Source organism: Rhinolophus hipposideros (assembly GCF_964194185.1).
Source record: "Rhinolophus hipposideros genome assembly, chromosome: 23".
NCBI classification, from domain to species: Eukaryota; Metazoa; Chordata; class Mammalia; order Chiroptera; family Rhinolophidae; genus Rhinolophus; species Rhinolophus hipposideros.
Genome location: NC_138069.1, coordinates 16151836 through 16167396, shown reverse-complemented (window position 1 = coordinate 16167396; position 15561 = coordinate 16151836). Strand labels below are relative to the sequence as shown.

Sequence of the window (15561 nt, the reverse complement as noted above, 5' to 3'; positions counted from 1 at the left end):
GAGACCTTAAAATCCGTAAGAGAAAAATAGACATATTTTAATATAGAAATTTAAATATACTTTTAAATAGCAAAATCTACTATAAACAAATCACTATAAATTATATAGAGGCAAAATATATTGTGATATAGGTGGGAGGTGAAAGTTAATACCTGCATTTTACACAGAACTTTCCCAAATTGAAAAACTAAAACTTTTTTCAATTAAAAAATGGGTAATTTAATTAATAAATCAAAGAAAAGCAAATACAAATGACAATATGTGCAAACTCACTGATGGTATAGAGGAGTGAAAGTTAAAGTAATAATGAAATATCATTTTATAGAGATCAAAGTGGCAGAATGCAAGACCACCATTTCTTTTGGAGATAAAAGGGAGAGTGCTCACAACTTGTTGGTGCAAATTGAAAGTACTACAAAACACTTGGAAAGTAATCTAACAACACATTTTAAAATTAAATTATTACTCTTTGATGTATCAATTCCACATCTGAAAATAATTTCTGTAGAAATAAGAGCACCAATATTTTAGGAATATGTAAAATGATAACACGGCATGGTTTGTAAGGGCAAAAGAACACTTGGAAAAAGTGCTCATCAACAGGTTAATAACTGAATATATAAATGATACATCCACACTATAAAGTACTGTACAGCCATTAAAAGTAACAGATTTGTAGGAATTTCCACAATATTTTTTGGGTATAGCCTGTGGGATATAAAACTGAAAGCAACAAACAAACAAGATAAACAAACAAACAAAAACTCACAGACACAAACAACAGTTTAGTGGTTACCTGAGGGTAAGGGGGGAGGGGAAGTGGTAGAAGAGGGTAAAGGGGGTCACATACATGCTGATTGAAGGAGAATTGACTTTGGCTGGTAAATAAACTGCAATAAATACACTGTAATATATAAATGATGTATTATAGAATTGTACATTTGAAACCTATATAATTTTACTAACCAATGTCACTCCAATAAATTTGATTTTAAAAATTACCCCCAAAAATCCATTAAAAATAAAGTAAAATGCATTATCTAGGCTAATAAACTTTCAAAAAGAAAGAATAACAAAAACCCACTAGGTATATACACGTATATGTGACTGCAAATAAAAATGTGAAAGGAGGGGCAGACGGATGGCTCAGTTATTTAGAGCGCTAGCTCTCAACAACAACATTCCCAGCTCAATTCCCTCATGAGATGGTGGGCTGAGCCCTCTGCGGCTAAGATTGAAAACGGTGACTGCACTTTGAGCTGAGCTGCGCCCTCCACAACTAGATTCATGAGCCCCTGGAGAAACACACTGTTCCCCAATATTCCTCAATTTAAAAAAATGTGAAAGGAAAATCACAAGAGGTTTTCCTATCTGATACCAAACGGGGAATGCTGATGTACCTTGACAAAAACCAGGAGGGACCAACCATTTTTTTTTAAATAAAGAAAATTGCACATTTAAATAGACATTTACATTAAAAGCTTTGATGCTAATTAAAATAAAACATGTATGTGGGTATATTATAAATCTTTTAAATAAAGAGATTTAAAGTTTTTAAATCATGGTTAACTTCATTGAAACAAACGTTTTCTAAATGCTTAAGTACTCACAATGTGTGGTTTCCTGTAAATGCTTAAATACACAATAAATACTTATAAACTATTAACAGGGGCTGGCCCAGTGGCTCAGGCGGTTAGAGCTCCATGCTCCATGATCCTAACACCAAAGGCTGACGGTTCGATTCCCACATGGGCCAGTGGGCTCTCAACCACAAGGTTGTCAGTTCAATTCCTTGAGTCCCGCAAGGGATGGTGGGCAGTGCCAGCCTGCAACTAAGATTGAACACAGCACCTTGAGGCACCTTGAGGCACCTTGAGCTGAGTTACCGCTGAGATGCCGCTGAGCTCCCAGATGGCTCAGTAGGTTGGAGCGGTCCTCGCAACTACAAGTTTGCCGGTCCGGGTTCAACTCCCACAAGGGATGGTGGGCTGTGCCGCCTGCAACTAAGACTGAAAGGACAACTTGACTTGGAAAAAAAAGTCCTGGAAGTACACACTGTTCCTCAATAAAGTTCTGTTCCCCTTCCCCAATAAAATCTTAAAAAAAAAAAAAGAATACAACAAAAACAAAGGATTAATGTAATTGACAAACAATTTATACTGATTTTTTACTTAAGATTTCAATCTGAAAAATAAACTCATATCAGAACACTCATTAAATGTCATAACGACTACAAGCAAATTTAAAGAATAATCTTAAATTTAGGTTCAATCATTTTAAACAGAAAACTGTGAGGAAAGCTAAAATAGAAAGACAACTTTAAATGCGAGCTCACCTGTTTCAAAAGTTCTGAATTTGCTTCTCTTTCACCCTCTGCAGAACTAAGACATGGAGGAAGGCTGGGACTGAAGGCCATGAGATCTGTCTTAGGTGGGCCCTCCCCAGAGCACACCCGCGGACCCTCCCCGGAGCACACCCTCTGCCGCCTCTGCTGCGAGTACGACCAGCTCCCCACGGCGCTGGAGCACACCAGCGTGGGCTTCCCGGGCCCGCACACGCCCTGGGTGGGCGGCGCCGAGCACCGCAGCGCCGTGTACAGCAGCAGCGTGAGCACCAGCAGGCTGGACACCGCGCAGATGGCGATGATCAGGTACACGTTCACATCCACTAGAGCCGTGTCCACGCTCGCGGCGCCGGCCGACACCCGCGAGGGGGTCTTCGGCGCCTGGCCGCTGTCCACCAGCGACAGCAGCACGGTGGCGGTAGACACCAGCGCCGGCTCGCCGTGGTCCTTCACCAGCACCAGCAGGCGCTGGCGCGGCGCGTCCGCCTCGTCCAGGGCGCGCGTCGTGCTGATCTCGCCCGTGTACAGCCCCACGCGGAACGGGCTGCGCGCGCCCCCCGCCGACGGCTGCAGCTCATAGGACAGCCACGCGTTGTAGCCCGAGTCCGCGTCCACCGCGCGCACCTTCGCCACCACGTGGCCCGCGCCCACCGACCGCGACACCAGCTGGCTCACCGCGCCGCCCACGCCGCCCGCCCCAGGCGGCAGCAGCGCCGGCGCGTTGTCGTTCTCGTCCAGCACGAACACCTGCAGCGTCACGTTGCTGCCCAGGGGCGGCACGCCCGCGTCGCGCGCGCTCACCTGGAACTGCAGCAGCTCCAGCTCCTCGTGGTCCAGCGGCTGCAGCGCGTACACCTTGCCGCTCTCCGCGTGCACGGACACGTAGCTCGACAGCGCACGCTCGCCCACCCGCCGCTCCACCAGCGAGTAGGACACCCGCGCGTTCTCCTGCGCGTCCGCGTCCCGCGCAGACACCGTGAAGATGTGGCAGCCGGGCGCGTTGTTCTCCTTCACGAACACCGTGTACTCGGGCTGCGCGAACGCCGGCGCGTTGTCGTTCACGTCGGCCACCTCCACGGACACGCTGGCGGTGGCCGACAGCGAAGGCGAGCCCCCGTCCCGCGCGGTCACGAGTACAGCGTAGTCCGACACGCTCTCGCGGTCCAGGGCGCTGTCCAGCACCAGCGAATAGTAATTCTTGAAGGTGGACACCAGTTTGAAGGGGACATGAGGTGTTAGTGAGCAGGTCACCTGCCCGTTGACACCAGAGTCGCGGTCGGACACGCTGACCAAGGCGATGACAGTGCCCACCCGAGCATCCTCACTCACTGGGAGGGACAGAGAAGTGATAGTAACTTCTGGGGCATTATCATTTATATCTAGTACTTTCACCAAAACAGTACAATGACCGGCCATTGGAATATTTCCCTTGTCAATTGCCTCCACCGATATTTCATACAATTTCTTTTGTTCGAAATCCAGTTTACCTTTTGTCCTGATTTCTCCACTATTGGGATTTATGATAAATGTATTTAACACTACAGGAGATACAGGCCTTCTGAATGAATAGATTATGTCTCCATTTATACCATCATCAGGATCTGTGGCATTTAGCCTGATCACTAATGTTCCATTAATTGGGTTCTCTATAACGCTCACCTTGTAAATGGATTGGTCAAATTCTGGGGCATTGTCATTCACATCCAGAATTGTGATCAGCAGCTGAACTGTGCCAGTCAGCTGGGGTTTACCTCCATCATTGGCTGTCAATAATAAACTATGTTCCTGAATTTCCTCTCTGTCCAATGATTTCCTCAATACAAGTGTTAACGAAGACGTTTGTTCACGGTTGTTTTGTGTGTCCAAAGCGAAATAATCGTTGGGATCGATTCGGTAAGTCAAGGCCGAGTTTACTCCAATATCTGCATCGGATGCGCCATCTAGTGGAAACCGAGTTTCCGGAGGTCTAGTTTCTGCAATGATTATTCTTTTCTTACTCTCTGGGAACACAGGTGGGTTGTCGTTAATATCTTTCACCTCCACTTCCACATGGAAAACCTGCAGCGGCCTCTCCACGATCACCTCCAGGTGGATGCTGCACTCCAGACTCCGCTCGCACAGCTCCTCGCGGTCGATCCGAGAATTCACAAACAAAATGCCATTCTGCAGATTTACCTCCAGAAGGTCCTCGCGGCCTTTGGACGCCACCCGGAACAGGCGCGGCACCAGCTCCGCCAGCTCCAGCCCCAGGTCCTGGGCGATGCGGCCCACGAAGGTGCCGTGTTTGGCCTCCTCGGGGACCGAGTAGGTGACCTGGCCGCTCCCAGCCTCCCAGGCTGAGAAGAACAGAAACGAGAGCAGCAGGCGCCGGGCTCCTAGTCCTCCTCTCCAGGAAAACAGCATGGTACACTCAAAAGATTTCAGAGATGTCTAGCGTACTATGTAGAATACCTTACCTCAAACTGACTCTCAAGGTCCAAGTTTACGGCCTTCTATTGCGGGAGTATTCGCTAGAGGTTTTCCACTACATGCCAAATCTGCAGAAGGAAGAAGCGGAGGCTCTTTCTTTGGAGAAACGTTCTCAGTCAAGAGCGACACCATGCGCATGAATGTGTAAGTGTAAAAATGATTCCGTTTTCATATTTTCTGTTGATGTAGGTTTATTTTCTTGCTTTTCGTGACGTTTTTCACTGCAAATACGTAACTGAAAATTAAATGTTTTTCTTTCCAGTAACAGTAAATCACTGTATTCTTCTCAGCTTCTTGGATGCTAGTTGAAAATTGGTTGATGAGTCCTATTTTTCCACAAATACACGTCTGCATGTGTAAAACTTCCGTGCAGAATTTCAAGAGGGGGAATACTCTATGTTCACTTTTGCAAATCAGCCTCTAGTTCTGCAAAGCTTTGTTGGTTTTGGTGGGAATGTCCTTTTCCTGTGGTATTTTTTGAGACCTGTTCACACAACAGCCATTGATTCCAAATGGAAACATAACCAATTACATAATATGATGAATATGGAAAATATTGGTAAGTGATATACCCAATTTCAAATAAATACACCATATTTATAAATGCCCCCAAATATGATTGGGGAGTGTGGATAAAATAGGATCAAATATTTGTATTTGAAGTGTCCAGTCAATGTGTGTATGAATTTATGTGTTTAGTGTGTGCATGCTAAACACAATTTTTTAAAACACACAATAATTTAGACCATTTAGATATAACAATGCTTTAAAGTTCTGGATTCTCTTTGTATAAAACATGCCAAGAATTAGCATCCTATGTATTTGAATTTAAACAATTAACAATAGGTTAAACTTCCCTCTTCCCTTCCCCATCTTACACCATCACAGGGGAAAATCTTACTATCACTTAAATTGACAGATTTTCCAACCAACATCATGTTGACACAGACGTTAACACATCTTTAACAAGGAAGATGTTAAAGATGTTAAAGACAGTCTATTGCTATAACTGTCTTTATCAGGCCCCAAAGTTCAAGGCCAAATAGTGCTATGAAACATATAGCATAGTTCCAATAATTTGCTTGCCTGTTCTGTGCACAACTCTGCAGTAAATAATACTTGGGTTCATTTATGTATCTTTGCTCTGCTCTGAAACTTGAGTAGAGTGTTTGGTATTCTTACCCTCATCCTCCTGTCCTGCTCCATTACTTTTATTAACATAGTTTTACTCTCATAAGGGAAATAGTCCCTTGATTATTTCTAATTGTTCTTGTTTATCAGGCTCTAATTTGTCTCACTTACCTCTCCACCTAATTTAGATTACATAGTCAACCATTTAAAACATGTCCTTCCACACACCCTAGAAGCACTCACCTACTGATATTACTCCTTTAACATTTTCTTTAGCTTCCAACACACAGCCTAATATCCATTTTGTTCTTTTCTCCTATTGAGCTTCAGTATAAGAAAGTCACTGAACCCTGATGACTATATTCTCTACAGTTTACTCTCAACTTTACCTTGATTGGGCCCTCAAGTGAATTCATAATTAACTTTTCCCTCATGCCTACAGAGGTTCTTCTATATTCTTTCCCCCTCTCTTCTCAAATTCCCAACCTCATTCCAATCACCTGGTTCTCAGATGATTTACCCAGAGAGATAAGTTATCAATATGAACATAATGGCTCTCTTCTTATATAAACTTTTTTCTTTCTAGTCTCTATTTTCATTCCCCACTAAGGAAAAATGGTCCCCACATTTAAGGCCAACCCTACACTCTTTAAAAATTGTCATCTGTTTAAAACACTTAATAAAATAGGTATAGGAGGAAAATACCTTAACATAATAAAGGCCATATATGACAAGCTCTCAGCTAATCTCATAATTAATGGTGAAAAACTGAAGCCCTTTGCTCTATATTCAGGAACACGATAGGGCTGTCCACTATCACCTCTGCTTTTCAACACAGTGTTGGAAGTCCTTGCCAGAACAATCAGGCAAGAGAAAGAAATAAAAGGCATCCAAATTGGGAAAGAAGAATTTAAATTATCACTCTTTGCAGATGACATGATGCTATATATAGAAAACCCTAAAGACTCCACCAAAAAGCTATTAGAAACAATCAACGAATACAGTAAAGTTGCAGGCTACAAAATTAACGTATAAAAGTCCATCACATTCCTATATACTAACAATGAAATCTCAGAAAAATACAAAAAACAATTCCTTTTGCAATTGCAGCGAAAAGAATAAAATACCTAGGAATAAATTTAACCAAGTATGTGAAGGACCTATATGCTGAAAACTATAAGACATTTTTGAAAGAAATTGAAGAAGACACAAAGAAATGGAGACATTCCGTGCTCATGGATTGGAAGAATCAACATAGTTAAAATGACCATATTACCCAAAACAATATATAGATTTAATGCAATCCCCATCAAAATCCCAATGGCATTTTTTAAAGAAAAAGAACAAAAAATCATCAGATTTGTTTGGAACCACAAAAGACCCCGAATAGCCAAAGCAATCTTAAGAAAAAAGAACAATGCTGGAGGTATCACACTCCCTGACTTTAGCTTGTACTACAGGGCTACAATAATCAAAACAGCATGGTATCGGCACAAAAACAGACACACAGACCAATGGAATAGAATTGAGAGCCCATAAATAAAATCACATAAATATGGACAGATAATTTTTGACAAAGAAGCTAAAAACATACAATGGAGAAAAGACAGCCTCTTCAATAAATGGTGCTGGGAGAATTGGATAGCCACGTATGAAACTGGATTGCTATCTGTCACCATGTACCAAAATTAATTCAAAATGGATCAAAGACTTAAGCATAAGGCCTGACAAAATAAACTGCATAGAAGAAAACATTGGTACTAAACTTATGAACCTTGGGTTCAAAGAGCATTTTATAAATTTGACTCCAAAGGCGATGGAAGTAAAAGCTAAAATAAATGAATGGGACTATATGAAACTAAAAAGAAACCATTGACAAAATAAAGAAGCAACCAACTGAATGGGAGAATATTTTTGCAAACAGTGTCTCCGTTAAGGGGCTAATATCCAAAATATACAAGGAACTCATGAAACTCAACAACAAAAAAACAAACAACCCAATTGAAAAATGGGCAGAGGACCTGAAGAGACATTTCTCCAAAGAGGACATACAAATGGCAAATAGACATATGAAAAAATGCTCAACACCACTAATCATCAGAGAAATGCAAATAAAAACCACAATGAGATATCACCTCACCCCAGTCAGAATGGCTATCATCAACAAGACAAACAGTAACAAGTGTTGGAGAGCCTGCGGAGAAAAAGGAACCCTCATACACTGTTGGTGGGAATGCAGACTGGTACAGCCCTTATGGAAGGCAGTGTGGAGGTTCTTCAAAAAATTACGGATAGAATTACCATATGACCCAGCAATCCCTCTCCTGGGTATCTACCAAAAAAATCTGAAAACATTTATCCATAAAGACATATGTGCTCCAATGTTCATTGCAGCTTTGTTTACGGTGGCCAAGACATGGAAACAACCAAAATGTCCTTCGATGGATGAATGGATAAAGAAGTCGTGGTATATATACACAATGGAATACTATTCGGAGGTAAGAAAAGATGATATAGGACCATTTGTGACAACATGGATGGATCTTGAGAGTATAATGCTAAGCGAAATAAGTCAGACAGAAAAAGCAGAGAACCATATGATATCACTGATATGTGGTATATAAACCAAAAACAACAAAAGAACAAGACAAACAAATGAGAAAAAAAACTCATAGACACAGACAATAGTTTAGTGGTTACCAGAGGTTAAGGGGGATGGAGGGTAGGAGATGAGGGTAAGGGGGATTAAATATATGGTGATGGAAGGGGAACTGACTCTGGGTGGTGAACACACAATGGGATTTATAGATGATGTAATACAGAATTATACACCTGAAATCTATGTAATTTCACTAACAATTGTCACCCCAATAAATTTTAAAAATAATTTTGGAGGACAGAAAAAAAATTGTTATATGTTTTATTCTCCTTCATACTTTTCATCTTCATTTTCATTCTTTCTCTGCTCGTCTCATCTTCAATATCTTCTTCTTCACTTCTTCTTTCCCTCATACTACAAAAACAGTCTAGTGTCTTTAACTATTAATATATAAACTTACTTCTGAAAAAGTCTTTTATCTCCTCCTCTTCACATCTAACATTTACTCAATACATTGCACTTTAAGTTTTATTTCAGCAGTATGTTGTCTAACTATCTTATGATTTTAAGTACTATAGTAGGTTGAATGGAGCCCCCAAATAAAGATATGCCCACATCTTGATCCCTGGAACCTGTGAATACTAAATACTTTATGTGGCAAAATATGTGATTAAGTTAAGGATCTTGAGAGGAGGAAATTATCCTAGGTTATGCATGTGGGCCCTAAAGCATAATCACATGTATCCTTATATAAAACAAACATATGGAGCACAAGAGGAGGCAATGTGACCATGGAGGCAGAGATTGGAGAGGTATGGCCACAAGGCAAGGAACTCTGACAGCCATCAAAAGCTGGAAGAGAAAAGAGATTCTCCCTTGGATCTCCAGAGCGAGTACAGCCTTGCCAACACTTTGATTTTGGACGCCTGGTCTCCAAAACTGTGGGAGAATAAATTTTTGTTGTCTTAAGCCATCCAGTTATTGATAATTTGTTACAGCAACCCCAGGAACTAACACACCTACCCACCTAAATTCTTTACTTGGATACATTGCTTTTCATTTTTCAATCTCTCTTTGGTAATTTTATCCTTTTACGGATTTATTTTTTCCCTAAGGGAATTACAAATCTACATGTGTAATCTCCCCTGAGTTCCAGATCCACATTTCCAATCACAATGGAATCTTAAGAGTAACATTTTCTTATATGTTCCTCTCCATCTCCTAGCTGCACAAGCACACACAAATTGTTTCTCCAACTCTATTCTGCATCTTCATTAATGGCAATCTCATCCTCCCAGGTGACTGAACTAAGAAAGTTAGTGTCATCTTATACTTTTTATTTCTCTTGTCATTATATTGAGTCTGTCATTATCTGGCTGCTTTCCCTTTGCCAATGTCACTTGCATACATTTCTCTCAATCCATTTCGACTGTCATAATTTAATTCTTCTTACTTGATACCTAAAGTATTATAAAAGATTCTTTACCAGCTTTCCTACCTTCAGAATCTTCCCTGCTCCAGTCCTTCAAGTACACATTCACTAGAACAAAGTGCTCATTTATTCACACTTATCTGTCCATCTGTAATACTTTCCTGTTGAAATGTTATCTATCCTTCAGGCTCTCTTCAATAAAATGCTGCTTAACCTCTGGAGCCTACTCCAACTTCTACAATGGAGGGAATCACCCAGTCAGTTTATTTCAATAGAATATATTTATTTCAAAATTATTGATTGAACATATGCTATATTCCATGTCCTAAACTAAAGATATGTGAGACAGTAGTAGGTAAAAGGCAGGAAAGTGTAATGCCTTCACTCCCAGGCTGAGGAATTTAAGGCTTTACACTCCAGTCAAAGAGAAGCCTCTGAATATTTGGAACAAAATTATAACATGTAAAATGCACTTTAGAACATTCACCTGATAATAGTCACAGAGCAGTTAATAAGACATAAAGAGTTTGAGATCCTCCAAAACTGAGTTTAAGCTACTTCTCACTATCTATGTGGCTTAACCTTCAGGTTTCTCATAAGTAAAATGACAATCATAAATATTGTACCTGTATATAGGGCTGACTTGATAGTTAAATGAGATAATAAATATCTTAGCACAGGTCCTAGAAATTAATATTCTTAATTATTCTTAAATTTTATTGAATAAAAAAGTCATTAATTGTAAGGTGCACCATTACTTATGTGCTACCAAGAAAGAAAAACAGCTAGATAAATTATTGCAAACCATCAATTATAAGATGCATCCTAATTTGGGTATTTAACATTTTAAATATGAAATTTTAAATGAAATTTTAAATATGAAACATTTTAAATATGAATGACTTTGTTATATATTATATAAATAAGGGTGGTAGTCAATCCCACTTCAAAGAATGCACTGACTATGAACAACAAAATATTTCATCTTAGAATTAATAACATACAATTATTTTGTTATAATATCTGGAAGAAGATTGTATTAAAATTACGATAGGGATCAAGGAGGCTATTTAAAAGCCTATGCACATACACAATAGTAAAGAAATCCAGATAATGGTATTTGGAAACTCTTTGTATTAATCTTGCAAATATCTGTAATCATAAAATCAAGTTGAAATGAAAAATAAATGTAAGAGTTACCAAAGACCTATAAAATTTTACTGTGGAGTACTAATATTTTTCGAGGCTAATCATTCATAGATAATAGGGAAAATGATAGAACTATAAAACTTTAAAGTATGGTGATCAATGGCCTGCAGTTCATATATATATATATATATATATATATATATATATATATATATATATATATATATATATATATATATATATAAAATCTCATTCATTAATACATGAAAAGTGGGACAAATACATGAAAAGTCAAAATGACTAAGAATGATTGGTTCTACCACAGAGGAGGACATATGGACGGTTTAAAGGATAATGTGAAGGAAAAAAACAAAAAGAGGATGTATTTATACCTTAACAGAAAGTTCTTAAAGGGAACAAATAGGTATCAATGACTTACTTCACCGGATGTATTTAAACAATCTTCTCGTGACTGAGGAAGACTGGGGCTGAAGGCCATGAGGTCGGCCTTGGGCGGGCCCTCCCCGGAGCACACCCTCTGCCGCCTCTGCTGCGAGTACGACCAGCTCCCCACGGCGCTGGAGCACACCAGCGTGGGCTTCCCGGGCCCGCACACGCCCTGGGTGGGCGGCGCCGAGCACCGCAGCGCCGTGTACAGCAGCAGCGTGAGCACCAGCAGGCTGGACACCGCGCAGATGGCGATGATCAGGTACACGTTCACATCCACTAGAGCCGTGTCCACGCTCGCGGCGCCGGCCGACACCCGCGAGGGGGTCTTCGGCGCCTGGCCGCCTTCCACCAGCGACAGCAGCACGGTGGCGGTAGACACCAGCGCCGGCTCGCCGTGGTCCTTCACCAGCACCAGCAGGCGCTGGCGCGGCGCGTCCGCCTCGTCCAGGGCGCGCGTCGTGCTGATCTCGCCCGTGTACAGCCCCACGCGGAACGGGCTGCGCGCGCCCCCCGCCGACGGCTGCAGCTCGTAGGACAGCCACGCGTTGTAGCCCGAGTCCGCGTCCACCGCGCGCACCTTCGCCACCACGTGGCCCGCGCCCACCGACCGCGACACCAGCTGGCTCACCGCGCCGCCCACGCCGCCCGCCCCAGGCGGCAGCAGCGCCGGCGCGTTGTCGTTCTCGTCCAGCATGAACACCTGCAGCGTCACGTTGCTGCCCAGGGGCGGCACGCCCGCGTCGCGCGCGCTCACCTGGAACTGCAGCAGCTCCAGCTCCTCGTGGTCCAGCGGCTGCAGCGCGTACACCTTGCCGCTCTCCGCGTGCACAGACACGTAGCTCGACAGCGCACGCTCGCCCACCCGCCGCGCCACCAGCGAGTAGGACACCCGCGCGTTCTCCTGCGCGTCCGCGTCCCGCGCAGACACCGTGAAGATGTGGCAGCCGGGCGCGTTGTTCTCCTTCACGAACACCGTGTACTCGGGCTGCGCGAACGCCGGCGCGTTGTCGTTCACGTCGGCCACCTCCACGGACACGCTGGCGGTGGCCGACAGCGAAGGCGAGCCCCCGTCCCGCGCGGTCACGAGTACAGCGTAGTCCGACACGCTCTCGCGGTCCAGGGCGCTGTCCAGCACCAGCGAATAGTAATTCTTGAAGGTGGACACCAGTTTGAAGGGAAAGTAGGGTGACAAGGTGCAAGTCACCTGCCCGTTGACACCAGAGTCGCGGTCGGACACGCTGACCAAGGCGATGACAGTGCCCACCCGAGCATCCTCACGCACAGGGAGAGACAGAGAAGTGACCGTCACCTTGGGTGTGTTGTCATTCACGTCTAGAACTTCCACCAGGACCATGCAGTGACCTGCCATGGAAGGAATCCCTTTATCAATGGCGTTGACATGAATTTCATACTCATTATTCTCTTCAAAATCCAGTTTCCCATAAATTCTGATTTCACCGGTTTCTGGATTTATTGAAAACATACATTTCTCACTCGCTGGCAAAATCATTCTCATTCCATAGGAAATTTCTTTATTCAGTCCTTCGTCTGGATCAGAAGCGTTCAGTTGAATCACTCTCGTGTCGTTTGGGGCATTTTCAAATAGCACGGCTTTATAGACAGGCTTATCAAACTCTGGAGCATTATCATTCACATCCAGGATGGTTATTTGAATCTGAACAGAGGCTGTTAGCTGGGGTTTCCCGCCATCCAGGGCGGTCAGCAATACATTAAGTTCTGGCGTTTCCTCTCTATCCAAGGACTTTTGAAGAACCAGTTCAGGCAATATACTTTTATCGTTTTTCGTTATTATTTTAAGAGTAAAATACTCATTTAGACTTAATCTGTAAATCAGCTGCGAGTTTACGCCGATGTCCGCATCAGAAGCGCCCTCTAGAGGAAACTGAGAGTCCAGAGGTGCAGATTCAGAAATAAGTACCTTTTGTTCTTTTCTGAATACCGGCGAGTTGTCGTTTATGTCCTTCACCTCCACCTCCACATGGAAAACCTGCAGCGGCCTCTCCACGATCACCTCCAGGTGGATGCTGCACTCCAGGCTCCGCCCGCACAGCTCCTCGCGGTCGATCCGAGAATTCACAAACAAAATGCCATTCTGCAGATTTACCTCCAGAAGGTCCCTGCGGCCTTTGGACGCCACCCGGAACAGGCGCGGCACCAGCTCCGCCAGCTCCAGTCCCAGGTCCTGCGCGATGCGGCCCACGAAGGTGCCGTGTTTGGCCTCCTCAGGGACCGAGTAGTGGACGTGGCCGCTCCCAGCCACCCAGGCTGAGAAAAGCAGAAGCGAGAGCAGCAGGCGCCGGGCTCCTGGTTTTCCTTGCAAGGAAAACACCATTGCAGATAAGGAGATCTCTGAGGTGGGAATGTCAGTTTTAAGGGATCGGTTGCCTGTGAACCTTTATGAGCAGTCTCCCTTTACTGTAAGTATGTTTAGTAAATTTTACCCAGAATTCCAGTTGATATGGAGTCAACCCTATTCTGTGAATTGTTGGAATCTGGGAGCGGATTCCTTTTTCACCTTTTGAGCGTACAGCGACATCATGTGACTGACTGTGTATGTACAAGAAAGATCCTGAGGTTCTTTTTTGTTTAGCCACTTCCCAGGTCACTTTAAACTGTTTCAACTTTTGGATTATTTGTAAATGCCTATTTTTAAATATATGATATTAGTGACAAAGGACACATACTTCTATTATACTGCAGTTTGTAAAAACATTCTGTTTCAAAGTCTATCATAAAATAATAATGAAATACAGTATGTCAGAAGCTATTGTTTAGCTATCATGAATAATTAAATAATAATATACATCACTCCTGCATTTATATTGCTTACAATTCACACATATTAGGACTTTTATCCTACAGAAGCACTTCACTGCAGAACTTTAGAAGTAAAGAATTCCGTTGTTTAGTAAAGGAAACAAAAGTAAATAGTTCATTCATATAAATTATTTTATTCATAAAACCGGATGAATATTAGAATTCATCATAAATATGGAAGATTCCATTGTTTTTGGTTCTTTGATGCTCAAATGTGATGACTTTTTATACAACTACTCTCATTCCCATAACATATTAAGATAAAATAAGGGTTGGGTACAGATTCTGGAAAGTTTTATTCTAGCAAGTGTAGAGTTTTCATGTAAATGTTAAGTCAAAGCCTCCAAATTTCACAATATTCTAGTAGCAGTAAAGCACTAATATAAGAAAGAACTCATAAAATGTTTTGGACCCCAACTCACTGAATAAAGTCAAAATAATATGAATTTCATCATGGCCTTTAGGTTTCCCTCTAAATTTTTCCCTTCAGGGCAGGTCTTAGTTACTCAGAAAATGCCTCTCTTCAGAAAATTAGAATGGTGACTACGACGCAAGGGAGAATCAAAGAACTTGTCATAATTTTACTCATTAATTCAAGATCAGCTTTTTAAGGAAAAATAAAACACATAACATCCCATAGCTAGTTTTGAACAAGTAAATATAGATTTTATAAACTCACTAAAATTCAAGTCAAAAATCTTTAAACCAATACTTTGTCACCATTCCTGCCAGATATAATAATTAAGGGGACTGAGATATAAAATATTTGCAGAACCAGAAAATAATAACCAAGAATGATTCTACAACTATAAGATAACTTAAATATAAAATTGACTCTTAGTTAATCAAAAACATTGATTAATTTTGAATTTGATGCAATCAGACCAAGCTTCATTTTCTATCTTTCATTTTCAAAATTAGTCAATGTACCATAATTGCTAAGGAACTTTACTGAAAAAGTAGTGTGTTATGTAGTCCTCACACACTGTTAGACAGAATTAAATTATTAAACACATAGGAACATCTAAATTTAGCTTAACACCTAAACAATCAAACTAGAAAATAAGTTGAAATTATGATTTTACAACATAGAATATAATCCTGAAATACAATAAGTATAAAAGACACTAAATTTGTAGAAATTAGTCC

At 41.9% G+C, this 15561-nt stretch overlaps 1 protein-coding gene across 1 annotated transcript in view; it reads right to left on the bottom strand.

Moving 5' to 3' along the window:
• The window catches only part of LOC308491583 (protocadherin alpha-13-like), a 122916-nt gene extending 108953 nt beyond the window's left edge, over positions 1 to 13963 (bottom strand). The window contains exons 1-2 of the mRNA XM_081035419.1: positions 11564 to 13963; positions 2336 to 4774 (exon numbers count right to left, since the gene is read on the bottom strand). Coding sequence (XP_080891545.1) covers positions 2336 to 4774; positions 11564 to 13927 — 4803 coding nt within the window. The 5' untranslated portion in view covers positions 13928 to 13963. The remainder of the gene's footprint in view (positions 1 to 2335; positions 4775 to 11563) is intronic.
• Positions 13964 to 15561: the final 1598 nt, after the last annotated feature.